General features: G+C 44.2%; 1 protein-coding gene across 1 annotated transcript; it reads right to left on the minus strand.

Annotated features, from left to right (window-relative positions):
* Positions 1 to 13,194: 13,194 nt before the first annotated feature.
* On the minus strand, positions 13,195 to 19,077 carry ODC1 (ornithine decarboxylase 1). The gene is made up of 11 exons (XM_083178547.1): positions 18,920 to 19,077; positions 17,843 to 17,989; positions 17,613 to 17,756; positions 17,196 to 17,369; positions 16,905 to 17,077; positions 16,352 to 16,486; positions 15,193 to 15,358; positions 14,917 to 15,076; positions 14,719 to 14,834; positions 13,703 to 13,914; positions 13,195 to 13,615 (listed from the first exon to the last, which is right to left on the minus strand). The coding sequence occupies exons 3-11, from the start codon at positions 17,712 to 17,714 to the stop codon at positions 13,477 to 13,479; spliced, it is 1,377 nt and encodes a 458-aa protein (XP_083034673.1). The 5' UTR covers positions 17,715 to 17,756; positions 17,843 to 17,989; positions 18,920 to 19,077; the 3' UTR covers positions 13,195 to 13,476.
* Positions 19,078 to 19,465: the final 388 nt, after the last annotated feature.

Here is a 19,465-nt window from a genome sequence, read left to right on the forward strand (position 1 = left end):
CTCGATGATGGTAGGATTCGGACAGGCCTTTTCAAAAAACCCACCGACAGGAACACGCTGCTCCATTGTTCCAGTCAGCACCCCATTAGTACCATCAGGGGACTTCCTTACTCACAGTTCCTCCGGGCAAGGCGCATTTGCGAAAACCCGGTGGAAGCTGAGGGTGAGATGGACCTTATGATTAAAAAATTCTTGGTAAGGGGCTATAAGTTTGGTGACTTGATTAGCGCTAAAAACAAAGCATTGTCCATCCCTCGGAGTGCCACTTTAGCACCCAAAGCTACAGTGCCCCAATCAAGGGATAGCAAAATTCCCTTTGTACAAAGGTTTTCCAACATTAGTCCTAATGTCGTCAAAACAGCACGTGACCTGTGGCCCCTGGTACAGAGGGACCCGGGCCTAAAAACCTTTAAAAATTGTTCTTTATTACCTAGCTTTCAAAGACAGTGGAATTTAAAGGATTGGCTAGTGAGGAACGATATCACGGGGTTTGACAAGCAGTGTAATACCAATTTCCTTACCAAAAAACCAGGATGCTACAGGTGTGTGGGTTGCACCACCTGTGGCTACCTGGAAACAGGTAATTCTTTTCAACACCCCCATACAGGGGCGAAAATTCCCATTCGCCAGGTCCTGTCATGTGCCAGTACCCATGTGGTTTATATTATCAGATGCCCTTGTGGTCTCCTCTATGTGGGGAAGACCACAAGGTCTTTTAAAGAACGCATGGGTACACATAGGTCCACGATCAGACAATCCCTTGAAGGCAAACCTGCATCTAATGAACAGCCTGTCCCTAGACATTTTAGGGAAATGGGACACAACTTGTCAACCCTGAGGTACAAGATAATTGACCAAATCCCTGCTAGCCAAAGAGGGGGTGACCGTGATAGACTCCTGTTACAGTGCGAGACCCGCTGGATTCACCGTTTAAATACGGTGTTCCCAGCGGGCCTGAACGAATATTGCAGCTTCCACTGCTTTTTGTGATCATAGTTTGATTGTGTTTGTCGACATTTTAGGTCGACCATGCATGTCACTTCTTTTATTTGGACATGCTTTTGTCTTCATTATCATTATCAGCCTCTTTTACTCCTCAGCATGTAGGTAGATTCCTACACCTTCTATAGGCATAGGATTTACGTTTTTCCTTTCTATTTTTGTTTTTGAGATGTTATATTACATGCTACTCGTTGTATATTATGTTACTCAGCCTGTTTGGATACATGTTTCATCGCGATGTGCAGCTGGTGCATCACGATCTCTTAATCTCTGTGCGCTCACTATGGTTTGTTTTTAAAACATGTTTGTTTACTTCAGGTTGCCGGGCAACCACCCGCCCAGCCGGGTTACGGAGCCTTTGTGCGCCACAGGCGTGGTGACGTCATCGGGGACGGACCCGGAACTGGACGGGCGGCGTGCACGGTGACTGGGGAGCACGGTGGAGGTAAGGTGTATTTAAATGCTTTCTGTGTTATTGTGTATTAAGCCTGATGAAAAGCGAGTAAAGCTTGAAACGTTGCTGCATACTGCCAGACCCTTGTGTCCAGTTTTTTCTGCTTGTGCTAAGTCCGACGAGTGCCTGCTCCCTTCCACCCTCTACATTACCTGGGTGACCAGGTGTCCAGTGCACCAAGGCTATTGAAGTTCCGTCCTCACCTGAGTGCCAGTTTTCCAGCACATATATATATATATATATATATATATATGTCTAGTGTCCGTGAGTCTCTGAAACACCGCCCTCTGCTGGCAGAGAGTGAAACTACATCTCTTTCTCGCACATGCACAGAAGGTAGCAGACTAGCTTTCAAAGCTTTTGCTTCCAGCAGGGTTACAGACAGACTGTGCACTAGACAGAAATGTATCAGCCACCACTGTAAGGGCATGGAGAAGCATACCATCAGACTTATTAAGGCACCTACACCTGTGCTTCAATAGTCCAAAGATATTTTCTATAAGACCCATAGTGCATACCTAAAAACACTGCTGTAACCCTAAAAGCCCCACACACTATGCAATTTCGGCCCCATTTCACCTGATTCCTGCGGATCGGGATGAGAAATTGTCTGAAATCTTCCAAAATTGCATGTGTATGACATCTGATCCGATGTGCGGTCCCATGCGCATCGGAACAGAGTCGGATGTCGGACGTGTGCCGGCGGTGCAGCACCTCTGGAAAAAAACAACAGAACAGGGAAGCACCGTGCAGGAGAGTCGCTCTCCCCGCTCTGCATCCCCAGGAAGCGGCGGGGGCATGAGATTTTTAAAATACCAAACGAATGGGTGGCCACTGAAAGAGAGCTCGCTCAGCCAATCAGAAGCTGTCCATTCATATGAGTGGTTTTTTTTTTAAATCTCCTGCCCCCCGCTTGCAGCTCCCCATGAGTGGTATTACATGTTATTTATCGCTTGTACAAATGGCACATCAAGTGCCAAATTGTAAGTGAGCCCTCCCAGGGAGCGCAAGGGGAATTGGCTCCAACTTGTCATTAGGACAAGTTTGACTAGTGTATGGGGGCCTTTAAGCTGGATACACACCGTAAACGATATCAACAGTTACCCGGCTAACAATCTAGCATTAAAACACTGAACGATATTGTTAACAATATCATTTAGTGACATTACCAGGCCCCCCGCTGACCATGCAGTCATTGCCAATATACTGTAGGCAGATTTGACTGCATGTTCAGACAACAGGGGCGATCACTAACAGCTCGTGGGAGTGCGCATAGTTAACGATATGGTTGGTATACACTAGATGATATGCACAATATTAACAATATTGTTATTGTGCAAATTGTGCCAAGTGAATTTGTCAAAATTGATGTGAAAGTTGCCAAGCAAACTTTTTTACTCATCATAATGGGATGTTTACCTTACATAGGAAATATAATTTATTTTTTCACAGTATGCTTTATTTTAATTTATATAACAAATGCGAGTGACGCTGGCATTTTTAGATGATATTTTGCACATTTCTCACTGTTGGCATGCAAAAGGTTAAATATGTTGGCTGTACAATGCTGACAGTTTATACATTTGATAAAATATTTGCACAAACTCCACATCTCATGTTGGGTATACACCAGAATGATTTAAGCTTAATTCCCACAATTTCAATGCTATTTCGACTGATTGTATGTAAAAAGAGCAGAATTGGGCATCTTTTCAATGCAATTCTGATTCGATGCGCATCCCTGCCGGTCGGTTGGTAAAACATGTATTTTGCAGGTCTCATTATTATTATTTAAGACTTTCTAACATATAAAAGCGTAATCTTGTAGAATTTATGGTGTGAAGCATAGCAATAAGTATCTAGTGCCATCTAGTGGATCCAGATATATTATATTAATGTCTAATTTTTAATAAACCAGTGGACAATAAAATAGTTACGCTGTTTCCTTAACCTTACTCATTTGTTACCTTTTCACGTCACCCCTAGCAACTACCTTGCCATCACTTCATGTACAGCAGTGGAGCTGCGAAGTTGTGAGGTTGTAAAACACATTAACATATAAATAGGTTCAAACACACACCATTGTATCTGTGGTTTATCAGGTTTACTTTCAGATCACCTTTGAATAATACTTTACATTTACACTTATCTTCACCGAGAATAAGAAAACCTTTTAAAGCATCTGCATATGCTATATACTTATAAAATAAATGATACGCACAGACAATCAGTTATGGTAAGATCACGGATCTAACCCCGTGTCCTAGTATTTTTAAGTCCTTAATGGACAAAGGTGATAAAAGGGTAATAAAACATTAGTAAGTAACAGTTTCTTCGGTACTTATGTAATATCTGGGCTCCCGTTTTTCTTAAAAGACCGCGTCCCCTCGCGGGGCTCGCTGCGCTCCCCACGCTTCGGGCACGGTGGCTCGCTGCGCTCGCCACACTATATAAAATCAACTCCATGCGTAGTTGGATAGTAGGGGTATGAAAAATGGGGTGCATTTAACATGGGAGCCCAGATAATACATAAGTACCGTTTCTTCAATACAGAGTATACAACAAATATAAAACACAGGTATTACACAAATGATTTAAACAAATGCAGTGACTATAGAATGCAAGTACAGCTAACACAGTGCAAAAAACACATATAAAAATATAAATTACTGTCACAGACGCAGAGATGCTATCGCACGCGCTCTCCCCCCAAGATCCCGGGAATGTGCTCTGTAAGATCACATGTGTCTGTCTGGGCCCAGTGTAGCTCCTTTTATAAGAAAGGGGCTGGAGGGTCAGTCTTGATGATCATTGGGTGAGACAAGGAGACCAGGCGTCTTCTCATTGGTCCCTCCTTACTTACGGGTTCAGATATCCATCTGGGAGTTCTTCCTAGCCATGAGGTATAGCTGGTTTAAAACAGCTACATTTACAGCCCTTTGGTCCTTGGTTGGGGCTATTTGCACGTCTCTATACACATACACATCTATACATACATACATATATCTCTGGATTTGTGTATCTATTCGCATTGCTATTAGTTTAATGAACTTGTGTCTGTGACGGTGGTTTCAACAATACTAAACAATAAGTATGGACGATCATATTCCAATACTTTGGGGAATACATAAGGTCATATGTCGGGTCATATGTCATATGTCGGGAGTACCACAATGATAAGATATTAATGCATCACGTCCGTCCTCGATCGATTTAAGATTTTTTTTATTTAAACTAGATCTACGCAAATGGCGTAGTTAACTGGCGTAGAGGGCGTTCGCAATACATTAATACCATAGAGGTGCAATTTCAACTTCCACAATTACAATAGTAAGCACGAGGACACGTGGAAGACAAAACCCCCATCCAGTTTAAAGCACTTTTTAGTGCTAATGACTGCATTATAGAATGAGAAAAAAATATTTCATATAGGGATGTTCCCCGGCCACTTTTAGGGGCAGATTTATTAAGCTTGGAGAAGAGATAAACTGGAGATAAAGCGGAGAAAAGGTAAAAGGAGATAAAGCACCAGCCAATCAACTCCCAACTGTCTTTTTCAAACACAGCTGATTGGCTGTGCTTTATCTCCTTTTACCTTTTCTCCGCTTTATCTCCAGTTGATCTCTTCTCCAAGCTTAATAAATCTGCCCCTTAGTGTTTCGTGAAACCTGTTTTGGATCTGGATCTGTTCCAAAACACCACCCTTCAGTGTTTCGTGTTTTGATTCTGTATTTTTTTTTTTTAATCAATGATCTGTAAAATTGCAGAATTTTTTTATTAATTTTTTGCTCCTACGCTAATATTAAGCTCAATAACATACATTTCCAATCTATCCTGAACACCTCTCAATGTTGTTTTTAGGCCAAAAGGTTGCACCAAGGTAGCAGGATGACTTTGCTAAGCGACACAAGTGGGCAGCACAAACGCGTAGCCCATCTAGGAGTGTCACAATGCTCCTCATTTTCATATTCCTCACCCCCTTCAGTACATTCATCCTCATCCTCACAGATTATCATTTTGTCCCCGATGGAATCCACCATTACAGGTCCCTCTTCAGTCTCTGGAGGCAATTAACATAGTAACATTAAGGCTGAAAAAAGACGTTAGTCCATCGAGTTCAACCTATCTGACTTGTAACTACTGACGTGAGTAAGTCATATCTATAGAATTCCCTTAGTGGCCAAAAATGCATCCAGTTTTGATTTAAATTAATTAACAGTAGTTGCTGTAACCACCCCCACCGGCAATGAGTTCCAGAATGTTACTGCTGTAATGGTGAATAATCCTCTTCTTAATTCAGTACAGAATTTATTTTCCTCGAGCCTCAGTACATGCCCGCGTGTCCTAAGTATAGACCTGTTAGTGACCATCTCCCAGTTCCATATGATCCCAATACTGTATTTGAACATACTAATCTGAATTGCTGGTCTTCATTGAAGAATTGATCATTCATTTTGATGAACATGATAGAAGAAGTTTTTGTACCTGCGCACTGAATCTATTTGTGTTTTCTTTGACTAGCAGCTGCACTTTGAACGGATGACTGGGTCCGTCTGTACAAGATACTGGAATGGGTGGTGGTGCCGCGCTCTGTCACTGAAATTCTACAGATGTTTGATAAAATGATGTTCTTTATTTGTTTTACAAATGTAGCTCTTAAACATAGAGCAATTGGCCTTTTCAATACACTGTTCAGTCAATCGGGCTGAAAAGAGTGCATTCCTTCAAGGTCAATAGATATGATTTACAAAGTGGTACATGAATGTTGTGCCTGAATTACACAATAGCAGAATACAATTAAACGAGAAAAATGTGAAAATAGAAAAAATGTTGAAGAATTAAATAAATTGGGTCATGGATTGGATGTCCAATAAATTGTATGGTGTGTACACTCTAGTTGGATATGCACACAATTAAGTGGTAATTCCTGAAAAAAAGTTTACACAGTCTTGCAATGTGAAGCGGCGTCCCGCTATTTGTAATCCTTTATGATTTGAAATGCTTCCTAAAAGGAAATTATGATACCTGTGCGCGCGGTGCTTCGTGTTCGGGAGCGTTTTTTTCGAAGTCGAGGTTGCTGGGGATGCCCGGGTCCCGGACTGGGTGTGCTACGTCTGTGTACTGTAGAGCACCGGCAGCTCAGTGTGTAACACGGCTGACCGGGCTTCAGTGAATGAAGACGCTGCTCCCTGTCTTGGCGAGGTGTCGCGGCTCACCGTTTCAGGATGTGGAGTCCTTCGCGGTGACCGCTTACCTCTTGGACAGGACCCTGCTGGCTCGCCCTGCTTCCCCTCCTGTTTGATACTCACCACTGCCGGTACACTTGCTCTGTGTCAGTCTCTCTCCGTCTTCCGTTACGTGGCGGCGTGTGCACCCGCTGCTCACCTACTTGTGGGGTTCTCACAGGTGCTGGTCTCTTGGTCGGCTTGAAGTGTCAGTGGTCATTGGTATGTATTGATGAACATCATCTTCTCAACATTTTGTGGAAGCAACCTCATACACCACTCACTGACCAGGTTCCCGGTTACACTAAAAACTCTTTTGGAGTACACACTGGAGGGGGGAAAATTCAGGTAAAATAGAGCCAGTTTGTACAGGGGCCTCCAAACTGCCTTGTTTTCCTGCCAGTGCAGGTACGGATTGTCTGACATGTCTACTTGGATGCTGTTACCAAAGTAATCCTCCACCATTTTTTCAATGGTGACAGCTTCGTATGCAGTGACAGTAGACATGTCGTTGGCAGATGTCCAAACTCGCTCTTGCCTGCCCTGCATCACCACCAGCTGGTTGGGTAGGAAATTTGAGCTGTTTCCTCGCAGCCACAGGTGTGAGAGAAAAAACCGCTGTAGAATTCTGTCCTCTGGAAACAGAGACACAACATACGCTTTAAACTGAGGATCGAGCGTGGTGGCCAGAATGTATTCCTCTGGCTTTAATAGACTGACCACCCTCATATCCTGACAAAGCGTATGAAGGGCTTCATCCACAAGAACTACATATTTTGCGGAATCGCAACGCTTTAGCTCCTCCTTCACTTTTTCCAGCTGCTTCTGCAACAGCCTTATCAGGGGAAGGACCTGGCAGTATAGGAACTGACTTCACGCTTGACAAGTTCATATGGCTGGAGAACCTTGCACAACACGAAAATCAGTCTCCACTGTGCTCCCGTCAGGTGCATACCTCTGCTCTGCCTATGTTGTAGGTGGCTGTGTAGGCTTGAATGGCCTTTTGCTGCTCCTCCATCCTCTGCAGCATATAGAGGGTGGAGTTCCAGCACGTCAAAACCTCTTGTATGAGGTGATGGCCGGGCAGGTTCAGGAGTTTTTGATGGTGCTCCAGTCTTCGGCAGGCAGTGGCAAAAAGGTCACGCAATTTTGCGGGCCACCGCAAGCATCTCTTGCAAGCAGGGCTGGCCACTGGAGGGCAGCACTTGGGAGCAGGTCAGCGGCGGCAGTTGATTGAAGCTGGTCGTGGATCAAGTTCACATTTTTAGGATGTGCAGCAATTCTAGCGGATGGCTGCCTAGGCGCTGTGCAGCTTGGCAGGTAGGTGTTCCCGGTGTGATAACTGTACTGTCCCTGCTTGTATTGCTACCTACCTGGCTGCTGCAACGACCAGTGGCGCCACTGATGGCTGCCTTGGCGCTGTGCATCTCGGCGGGCATGTGTTCCCTGCATGTAATGAATTCATTCTCTCAATGTAATGTGTGTAATGTCTAAATGAAATGAAATTTATGTAATGTCTGTGCTCTTAATGAAATGTATGTAATGTCTCTCCCCTCAGGTACTGACCCTGCCAATCACTGCTTAGCTTCTGAGTTCAGGTGGAATCAGGCGACACAGTAATGTATGGCAGTAATGCATTCCTTCTAGATGAGAGAGCACCAATGTTTAAGAGAGAGCTAAGAAGTGCTTCTGCTTTTTACTGCGTGCATCCACAACACCCGTTACACATGTGGCATCGCAAGGGTGCCTGGCACAAAACCGCAAATGAGAGAGCAGCAGAATGACCGTGTGTAGTAAGAAGTTCATAGGTTAGCACATACGGCCTCACCTTCTGCTGTCCACCATCTTGTGCTGACATCCAATGGTGGGTGAGAGAGGAGAGAACTGGTGATCTCCCACCAGAAAAGAGGGAGAATGAATTGGCACACCAAATGCAGTTTGATATTGGCCCTCAGGTTTAATAATGGTTTCACACGGTAATACTAGATAGTGTTACCAGCAGAACTGGTCATACAAACGTAGAAAGGCATACTTAAGTAGTCTGACATGACAATAAATGTGTGAATGTGCCCAATGTTATGAAAGAAAGGCTCAAGGTTCCAGTACTAAGAAATGCTGTCCACTTTTGTGCCTACAGGGGGCAATATATTGAGTCTGGCTGAGTAGTTACTGTATAGTGTGTGGTTAAGTATTGAGCGTACTTACCACAACCGGAAACCGGGAGGAGATTTAACCAGATGTTGAATACCTGTAGTCAAGATCTGAGCTGGCGATGGCGACACACGGGATATACACATAAAGTGACCCATGCTGAATTTCTAAAGGCCCCTGTACACTTGTCCAATTTCGGTGAATCAAGCCGATAAATAAGGTGAAATTGGCCCAAATTGTAATGCGTTTGACATCTGATCCAATGCGCGGTCCCGAATGTGGATTGAAGTTGGACAGGCAGACCATAAAATGGTTCGGAATCTGACCCATCAGCACTACATTGCAGGTGCCAAGTCAGATGTGAGCCCTCCCGGGGAGCTCAGGGGATATAGCAGGCATTCCCAACCACGGTCCTCAAGGCACACCAACAGTGCAGGTTTTGTAGATATCCAGGCTTGAGCACAGGTGACTTAATTAGTACCTGAATGATTCTGATTAAACCATCTGTGCTGAAGCCTGGATATCACTAAAACCTGCACTGTTGGTGTGCCTTGAGGACCGTGGTTGGGAAATAGGGGGAGGGGCCCTAAACTGCACACCCTGGACATATGAGGTGCTACCTGCTGAGACTTGTAGTGCAGCAAGCAGGAGGAGGAGTTTGCAGGTGCACACTAAATATATATGCTTGACCTTTTAATATCTTGCTATATTGCATTTGAGGTTATTAGCATAGTAATGGCCATTAGTATCGGCTTGTCCACCGCGTCCAGGTTACCTCATTAGGACAAGTCCCTAACACTACTCTGGGACAGGTCCAGGGCACAGGGCCCTGTGCCCTGGACCTGTCCCAGAGTAGTGTTAGGGACTTGTCCTAATGAGGTAACCTGGACGCGGTGGACAAGCCGATACTAATGGCCATTACTATGCTAATAACCTCAAATGCAATATAGCAAGATATTAAAAGGTCAAGCATATATATTTAGTGTGCACCTGCAAACTCCTCCTCCTGCTTGCCGTGGTTGGGAAAGCCTGGGATATAGGGTCTGAATAGTTGGCCTAGTGTATTGGGGGCCTTACGTAACCTAGACAGATCACTTAGAAAACGGGCTATTATCGCCCAGTGTGTCTGTCCCTTTTGCCTCTGTGTATTGCTACCAGATTAGACATGATCTTGATACCTCTCATTACGTGAATTTAACTTCCAAATGGAGGAGTCACAGATCCAGCAAATTCCCAGATCACATCTGAAAGTAACACAAATTGTGCAAATATGTTCTATCCTCTCTCCCTTGTGCATACGTAGGTATATGTCCACATAGCCACAGAGGATACAAGTCTTCCACATCGCATTCTTTATTAGCTTCTTGCCAAAATACTGTAATACAGTGGTTCCCAAACTGTGCGCCTAGGCTCCCTGTGGTGCCTTGGAGCACTTGCAGGGGTGTCTCAGGTTGGTGGTCTAGAACCAATTCAAATTATTTATGGCCAATGAAATAGGCAAAATCAGTGCTTGTGGCTTCCAATTATGAATATGTGGGTAAACAGAAGTGAATCATGTTTCTCACCACATAACTGGACCTAAGAAAAACATTTAAATCACAACTTACTTAATATTTTTTCGTGAAATTAGTAGCCAACTTTTGGCATAAGGGTGCCGTGAAAAATATTCTGATACTTAAGGGTGCCGTGATTCAAAAAGTTTGGGAACCACTGCTGTAATACATATCAAGCTTTGCTCGAATAACCATTCCATCAGCATGTCCTTAACGAGGGTGTTTGGATTCGCAAATTTCTAGATGTTAATGATATCGCCCAACCCAATGGTTCTCAAGAGCAGGGGGGGGAAATGCAGTTTGAGATCCTGAGATCATGGCCTAACTTACTGCACGGCCACAGCAGAAGCACCACTATGATCTACATGGTGTCTACCCTGACATTTGAAGAGGGAACGGCAACAAGTAGAGAACGCATTGTAGCTGGAAGTTTTGTAATTGATGCAGTCACAATATATGTTCTCAAGGCACACTGTCAGGCCAGGTTATATTGAACCCCATGCTTCAGCACAGATGGGTAATAATTAACCTTTGAGTGCCAAGTGAATTTCTCAAAATAGGTGTGAAAATTGGCAAGCAAACGTTTTCATTCATTATAATGACCTGTAATGTAAATCTTATATAGAAAATATATTTTAACATATTTGAATTTATGACAAATGTGAACTGCATTTTCAGCAGATATTTTGCACATCTCATGGAAGATGTTGGCACGGAAAGCTTTAAAGCACCTGTGCTCAAGTGTGGCTATCCTTGAAACCTAGGAGCAGAAGCAACAAATGCGGCCATTGTGCTACTCATGACAGATATAACACCTGAGTTTCCCATCGCCCCGGGATGCAGTAAATGCCACCTTAACAAAAATTTTTAAAAAATAAAAACATGGCTTATTATCTCCATCAAATTAAATGGATCAGTGAAGTTGAAAGTGGGTATTATGGAGGTGAAGAGCAAGTACTACAGCATTTACAGATTCCCAGGAAGGTGGGATTGATTTTTTATTTTCAGTTAGAACTTAAACTTCCATTGTTAATCATGAACAATACATACTGGCAGATACCCTGCCTAGCAGTATCAGTCAGGTGCAATACAGGGAAGGGGTAATACTACAAATATATGACTATGATCTCTGAATGTACTACCATGTGGTTTTTAAATCCATTTACTGATATTAATGTGCGCAAGGGGAAACCAGTTTCTAATACACTCGTAACCCACTTCCCTGAGTGATCACTAGGCTGCTCATCCACCTGGATGCATTTCTGGGGAGAGGCATATGGAGCTAGGATTAGCACAAGCTTGGGGAACCTTCGGTCTTTCAGCTGTTGAACTATGCATCCCAGCATGCCCTGCGACATTACTATTTGGCCATGCTGAAACTGTTGCAGGGCATGCTGGGATGTGTAGTTAAGCAACAGTCGGACTGCTGAAGGTTCCCATCCCTGCATTAGGTGCTTCTGGTCCTGCCATACATAGAACTAAGGGGTTGCTCTTCTATACTTAACTAATGGCCCCATACATCTACAGATCAATTGCCAGATTGGGCTGATTGGAACAAAAACCTGGTAATATCTGAATGACACAGTGTCAGTTATCCAGCATTTCAAAGCAAAAGGGTCAACAGTCATTTGTTCTCATACATTACCAGGATTTTGTTCCAACCAGACCAAACTGACAATCAATCTGTCGATGTATGGCCAGCTTAAGGGTCATGTGGGGCTCTATACTACATTATAGGACCTAGATTGGATTTTAATATGTTTGGGGTGCAGAGCCCCTGGATTGGTGTGGCTGAGTTACACACAATTACATTCTAATACTTTAGACTCTTTTTTCACATTATTCCTTTAATTACACCACTTTTGTACAAAACTATTAATACTTAACACTATTTTTTTCACTGATGTGTTGCTAGGTATGGGATGAAACTATGAAGGTCTATATACATTAGGTTGACCACTAAGGGTTGACAGGGCTTGAGTTGACACTGCTAATGCAGGATACACACCACAACGACCCGCTCACGGTGACGCGGGGGGGGCACGACCCGCTCACGATGTGCACCGTGAGCGGGTCCGGATCGATCCGATGGCGACCCGCACCCGGCTGTATGGTAGTCATTCAGATCCTACCTGCAGCAGGTAGGATCTCAATAACGACGGGACCGCGCATCGGAATCGGTCCACACCAGGACAGAGAAGGGCCCAATCAGCACACAATCTACATCCAATTGGTCGGAATTGGATCTAGATTGAGGGGATCAGGCCCTAGTCGTCCTGGTGTGTACCCAGCATAAGGGCAACAGGATCAGAAGGTTGATAAAAGCATGTCAGTTAAAAGGTCGAAGTCACTTTTTTGCCCCCGCATACATCTCATTGCACAGCTCAAAAGCATGTGCTGCCCTTTTTTGTGCAAGATTACATAGCAAAACATATGCAACCCAATCTAGTCCAAATTGTATAAGTGTGCTGGCACCTTAAATAAAAAAAAAAAAAAATTATAAGCTCCAATAACTAAACTTAATTTAGAATAGAACGGATTATGAAAACCAGTAGTTATTTTGCCAATTTTAGGCCGTAGATTAAGTAAAACATCTACCAGTACTTTACCCATGTTCCACGGGTCGGTAATCTGGTGGTGAATGAAAAAAAATGTATGACCGCCTCTAACTGTATGGTAGGATAAGCTGCGAAGTAAAGTGTTGTGAACCAGCATAGAGGAGCTGAATGAGAGAAATCCCTTGGAATATGGTCAGGCACGGAAACGAAGCCATTATGGGAGCCATGCTTTCGGTAAAACACCACACGTGTTACATTTTAAGAACTGTTTATTTGTAAAACTGAACATTATGACATTCTGCCAGTACACAAGCTACAAATGCTTGAGGGACAGCTGTGCGTCATTAAGATTAAAAAAAAAGAAGATTCCATAGGAACACAAATGTGACCCCATCTCACAGTCATCCATTTTGTTGCATTAGTGCTAGACATTTACTCTACAAAATAATTAAATAATGGTCCCCAAAAAAAAATAAGTTTAAAAAAAATTAATCCTAAGTATGAGGTAATAGCTAAGCCTACATTAAATAAGTCTATACATTGACACTCGCTGAAGTACAGGCAGCAGGTGGATTCTCTATTCCGCTCTCCCAGGCACAAGTAACATGAAGAGTGTTCAACTCCGGCGCATCGGGAACAATGCCGCGTTCTTGGATATCGTGCATCAAACTCCTGAAATTGGGAGAGACAAAATAAATCACTACAAGCCATTTTAGGATTGTTGCCGCTCAATTTACTATAACACCACCTTACGCTTACCAGTACGGCCTTGACATCACGTAGTAGAGAGTTGGTCTTTGGAAGCCATTGAAGGTTGAAGAAGCAGCCACAGTGTAGGCCCCCATGTTCTCAAACAGCATCCAGTCGCCAACCTGCAGTTCTGGCAGATCAACCCGCTCAACTATCCGATCCAGACCATCGCATGTTGGCCCCCAAACACTGCTGTAGTAGCTTTCATCTGGTTTTGGCTTCTGTAATGAACAATTGAATTGTTTGAGTAAAGACGTACTAGCAGTGTACAACCTTTAATAAGAGGGACCCAAAAGGTCAAGGATGTACTTTTAAATGACAGCTGTTCCACAACACTTAAGAGTATAGGTCATTGGGTTGACCAAAGGTCAACATGCATTAGGTGAATAACTGATGGTAGTCATGACCTTGGCTCAGGCATGTCCAAACCATGGCCCTTCAGTTTGACTCTACATGTCCCATCATGCCTTGCCACAGTTTTGCCATCAGGGAATGCTAAAACTATGGCAATGCATGCTGGGTGTAGTTTCACAACAGCTGGAGGGCCACAGGTCAGACATGACTGACACCTCATAAGTTGACATGCCTTAGTTCAACATGGGTGGAAGGTTGACACAAGCATTAAGTAGACATTTTGTCAACATGGGGTTTTCCCCAAATGTCAACATATCAGTGCACTGCATGGCTAGCCATACTTGAGGCACAGTACCTAGCTACACTCACTTCTATTCTCCCCCACACCCTAGCAGATGAGACATTTCACACCCTATTGCCTGTCGGCACATCTGCTAAAAACCCAGACCTTTTTTTTTTTTTTAACTGCTGACCTAATGGTCACCTTTCCATCCATGTTGACCTTTGTGGTGTCCAACGACTGTACACCCTTAATGCCACCAGAGTGGTCGCCATGCGTTGCTCTATTCACCCACAGAGTCATTGATTGGCCAGATAATAGCTCTCAACTAAGGCAGCAGGAAGAAGAGTTCTACAGACAGCAACTACACTGTGCCAGAATAAAGTCATACCTTTTGAAGGACTGGTTTGACATGTGCGTGATCGTACAAGATGCAGTTGAAAGAGCCATAGACACCATCATTCACATAGTACATGAGTGTTTTGTCGTTGGTACAGTCTTCTTCATCTGAAGAGGTGACAAATACAAGTTAGGAGACAGACAATAAAGACTCAGTTTTGATAGATCAGCTTCAGGCTACAATACACACCATCAGAGCCAGCGTGTTCAGTCATCACTTTCTTTGCAATAATATTGACAGCCAGTGTAAATGCAGACGCAACATAGTATCTCCCAGGCTCCGAAATTATTGTCACTCCAGAATCAGCTGGGAAGTATTTATCCAAGGCCGGATTTATGACTGATGTTACCTGTAGAGAAGCAGGACAAATTCATGAGCAAGAATTCTGGTTTCAGTTCTCAATACAGAGTCTGTAGGAGTTTAATGTCTCTAGGAATAAAAGTTGTTACACTGCAGTTTTATTACCTCCTCAAATTTAAGTTTAACATCTTCTGATCCTGGGAAACCACCACCGATGTCAAGCAAGTTCATGCTGAATCCGAACTCTGTTCCCATGTCAAAGACGCACCGGGCATCCAGAACAGCTTGCACAAATGTTTGTGGGTCTGTACAGCCGCTACCAACATGGAAACTAAGGGGAAAAGAAAAAAAAAAGTGAGGTTTCAGTTAATTCAAAATGGTACAGTGATTTAGCACAAGACCGACACTTTGATTTAATTGTTTAGCACATCCCTTCTAGGCACCTATATAGATAGGCTCCCAATAGCATTCAATTTTCTGTTTGAGCACACATTAGCATATGTGGGTTTAAGTACTGGGATTAGCTTATCAAAGGCGTTTAAAACCACCTTTAGTAGTAAGGGCATAAGAAACCCACTCCATAGACCTGCGCACATTTCTAGCACTTCAGGAGTCTAAGACCAACTCCCCCCAACACAGCAATAATTGAATTGCTGGCAGGCACCCAATCTTATGCTGCCCACACATCAGACCAGCTTTCCAGCAACTAGTTGCTTGGATGGAATAAAAATATGGTACTGGATGGGAGCAAGTGTAATATTTACATTCAGAAATTTACTCCCAAAATCTGGAAAAGGAGAAAAACCTGTCACTCAGTCACAGTACTGTAGTTGAACCTGTTTGACTCAATGTTTTTGTCCATTCCCTGGGTTTGTGAGCACATTTTTTTTTATTTTCCTTTGCTCCCATCCAGTACCATATTTTTATTCCATCCAACTAGTTGGAGGAAAGTTGGTCTGATGTGTGGCCAGCATAAGATGCATTCTCTTCTTATTTAATACTATGCAACTATTGCCCAGTAACAGTTACATATCTCCTGAATGCACTGGACACCTACTGCAATCTTTCCAGCAGCTGCAACCCTCAATAGGTTTTTAGGTGGGATGTGACAATTCCAGATTTATCCATTTCTGGACTGGGAGATGGAACAAATTTCCCCCAGCTATCTGTTATAAAATCACTTTTGCAAACCATGTCCCTGCATACATCCCCAGTGATGTAAATGCATATTGCAGTGCAATTCTGAGCACAAATACCACATTGAGTATGCCATTGATGGGGGGGGGGGGGGGGGGGATGCAATGAAGTTGTACAGGACACATACCTCACTCCAATGATATCCACATTGAGTTCTTTAGCACGTTCAAGTAATGTGCGGCAAGTCTTTAGGGTAGCCCCAAATTTCACACTCAATCGACACACTGCTTTTGAGTCATCTGTGGCTATACGCAGAACAAGCCTGAGGAAGAAAGGCAGAACATGTTAAACATATCCCTTACTTTAGAGAACTGGTATCGTTGTGTTAGATCATTAAGGTTGCAGTTTGCCCAAATACTCAGTCCAAGCTATTGCGCATTAATTGTAGAAAGCCGATTCTGCTCACAGCCTATGGCGGTGCAATTAGAAACTGCCTACGGCAACTGGCAGATAATGTGCCACAGGAGATGCCAACACATTATACATCTTCAGTTACTTGAAACTTCAGCAAGTTACAGAACGTTTAAAGGGAATTTATGGAAGCTTTTGGGAGATAAGCTGATTGGCTAGTTCTCTGCTTACATTTAAGAGGGTGTTTGAAAAGCAACAGTTAACGGATTGGCCCACTCACCCCACCAGCCACCCCCCTCTTAGAGTCCACTGACATTAAGATAACTTACTTAGCATTAGGATGATTCCTTGCCACCTTCATTAGTTCCACTTCACTGTCAAAAGTCATCTTCTCAACACCAGAACTAGCGGCATACTTTATCTGAGAGACTTGTTTACAAGGGTTTGCATAGATTATCCTCTCGGACGGCACACCAATACTCTGAACAAGCTGGATTTCAGTCTATAAAAAAAAGAAAGCAGATATAAATAAGCCATTACCACCATAAATAAGCCATTACCACCATATACCAGGTTAAATTTTTTTTGGGTTGACAGAAAAACCAATGAACGCTACAAACCTTGCTGGCACAGTCAAATCCAGCTCCCAGAATGGAGAGTGTCTTCACAATGGCTTTGCTGTCATTGCATTTAACGGCATAAAATGGAGTGACGCGTGGAAGTGCTTTATACCACCGAACATGTTTCTTCACAATGTCGCCGAGATCGGCAACATAAAAAGCATCATTATCATCCTAGAACAAGAGTATAAGGTTACTCAACAGTTTAGGACAGGCATGGACGAACTATGGCCCTCCAGCTGTTATGAAACTACAAATCCCAAATCCCATCATGCCTTGCAACAGCTTTGCTAGAAGGGAATGTTGAAACTATGGCAAGGCATGCTGGGATGTGTAGTGTCACAGCTAGAGGACCATGACTGGTTTAGGAGAAGTTTGTCAGACATTCAGAGCGAATGCACAAAAAAAAATACTTACAGATGAGGATACTTCATTGATTTTCTGCTCCAGGATATCCCGGGCAGTAAAGCCTTCCTCAAGAAAGCTGAAGTCAAAATCGTCGCCGCTAAAGCTGTTCATGGTCTCAATAATATAGGATCACAAGACGGAGAATGCAACAAACTGCAAAAATAAAGCAGAGTCATTGCTGGGCCCATTTTGTATTAGAAACTTCAGAGTTTCAACGCTTGACTGCCTGGACTACTTACATGGACAAGTAAGAGATGGGGTTTATTACAATGAGAGCCTCAGCTTTGCTCCCAAGGAGGCTCGCCGGTGAAATAGAAGCCTGGTAAGTACAAGACAAGACCTACGCTCTCAAAGGAGCCGTTCTTCTGTGCTGTACTGTTTGTGTTCTGCAAGAAGGAGAAAAGAAAAAGGGCACTTAAACAAGTCACCAGATGTTACTTAACATTCCCTGCTAAAGAGGAAAAAAAAAAAAAATCCACCCCCTCCCCCCACATAAAAGAAAAAAAAAAAAAAATTGTGAAAGGAGACACCATGCGTCATGCACCCAGCCCATTTACTGAATGACTGAGCTACTTCCACACCCCTTCCAGAAAGGCCAGCCGCGTGTCACATCAGCAGCAAGCCGGCAGTAAGTGACGCAGCCAATCACCGAGCAACGTCGCCGGCTTTCAGCCACCATGCCTGCTACCTGACAGCGACTTATGGGGGTACAAGCTATAAATACAGCTGTACCCTGGGGTGTGATCATGGGCTGGCAATCGGTTACATATTAACTGTAGGTAACTTTGACACTGAGCTAAGTGACAGGAAGACTGATCATAACCAGCTGTGTGGCCATATTAGTTCTCTATACACTGCTATAGACAGACCCACCAAGTCTTCACCCCCCCCCCCCCATACAGTAGACCACCAAGACACACACACGTTAAAGGGGCGAGGGCCCTCTCTACAGTGCATGGGAAACCCCACATATGCTATAGTACCCAGATTTACATCTGGCACGTACACCACAAGGGAAAGGAGCAGGCATGAGTCAGGACGCCCGGGGGCAAAAGTCACCCGTCAGAGGGGACAGCATAATAAGTATGACAGAGCAGCCGCGCAGCCAGCAAGAAGGGCTGCGGTCATGGCCGCCCCGGGACACGTGTCACGCTCCCTCACATCGCCAGGCGCAGCGGCACGGGCCACACATCCCCCTCCTCCCCTGGCCAGAACACTGCGGCAGGCACCGGCCACGCACTCTGAGCCTGGAGCGGCGTGTAGCTGGCCGCGGGCAGACAGACGGGTCACACTATACATAACCGCACCCGACTTACCTTAAAAAGCATTTACGAAATCTGTACCCATCGAGGCACTAAATCCACCAGAGGAGAAAATAAGGCACAGGGGGAGCTGCTGAGACGGAACGGGACAGAAGACTGCTCACGCCAAACGACTGAGTGAATGAGTGGAGAGCGACGTTGCCGGCACACTACCTTATATAGCGTGGCTGCCGTTACCACGGCGACGCGCCAGCTCAAACCAGCGCTGATCGGTTTGCTCCAGGGCGGGTGGGAGGGGCCTGGCCGGGCTCTGTTGGCTTGGCGCGCCGCGAGGCCAGCCCGTTGGCTTCCCCCTTAGTCTATTGTGACGTCACCGCACGGACTTCACCGTTCACACACTAGTCTCTCTACTATACCAGCAGCAGTATCGTCCTGACCGCGCGCCGCCTACCTCATACATACATACATACATACATACATACATACATACTGTACATACATACATACATATGTATACATAGATCACATATACATACATTTGCACACGCTCATACTCTCCCCCAATTACGTCATAGGTTCCTTCTCCCTGTGTATCAGCGT

Source organism: Crinia signifera, chromosome 3, assembly GCF_055691185.1.
Source record: "Crinia signifera chromosome 3, ASM5569118v1, whole genome shotgun sequence".
NCBI classification, from domain to species: domain Eukaryota; kingdom Metazoa; phylum Chordata; class Amphibia; order Anura; family Myobatrachidae; genus Crinia; species Crinia signifera.

Excerpts from the sequence above, each read along its gene's own strand:
- ODC1 (XM_083178547.1), bottom strand. The coding sequence starts at position 17,714 with ATGAACAGCTTTAGCGGCGACGATTTTGACTTCAGCTTTCTTGAGGAA. Across the intron at positions 17,370-17,612 it reads TCAATGAAGTATCCTCATCT|GATGATAATGATGCTTTTTA; the intron begins GTAAGTATTTTT and ends CTCTTGTTCTAG. Across the intron at positions 15,359-16,351 it reads GTGGATATCATTGGAGTGAG|TTTCCATGTTGGTAGCGGCT; the intron begins GTATGTGTCCTG and ends TTTTCCCCTTAG.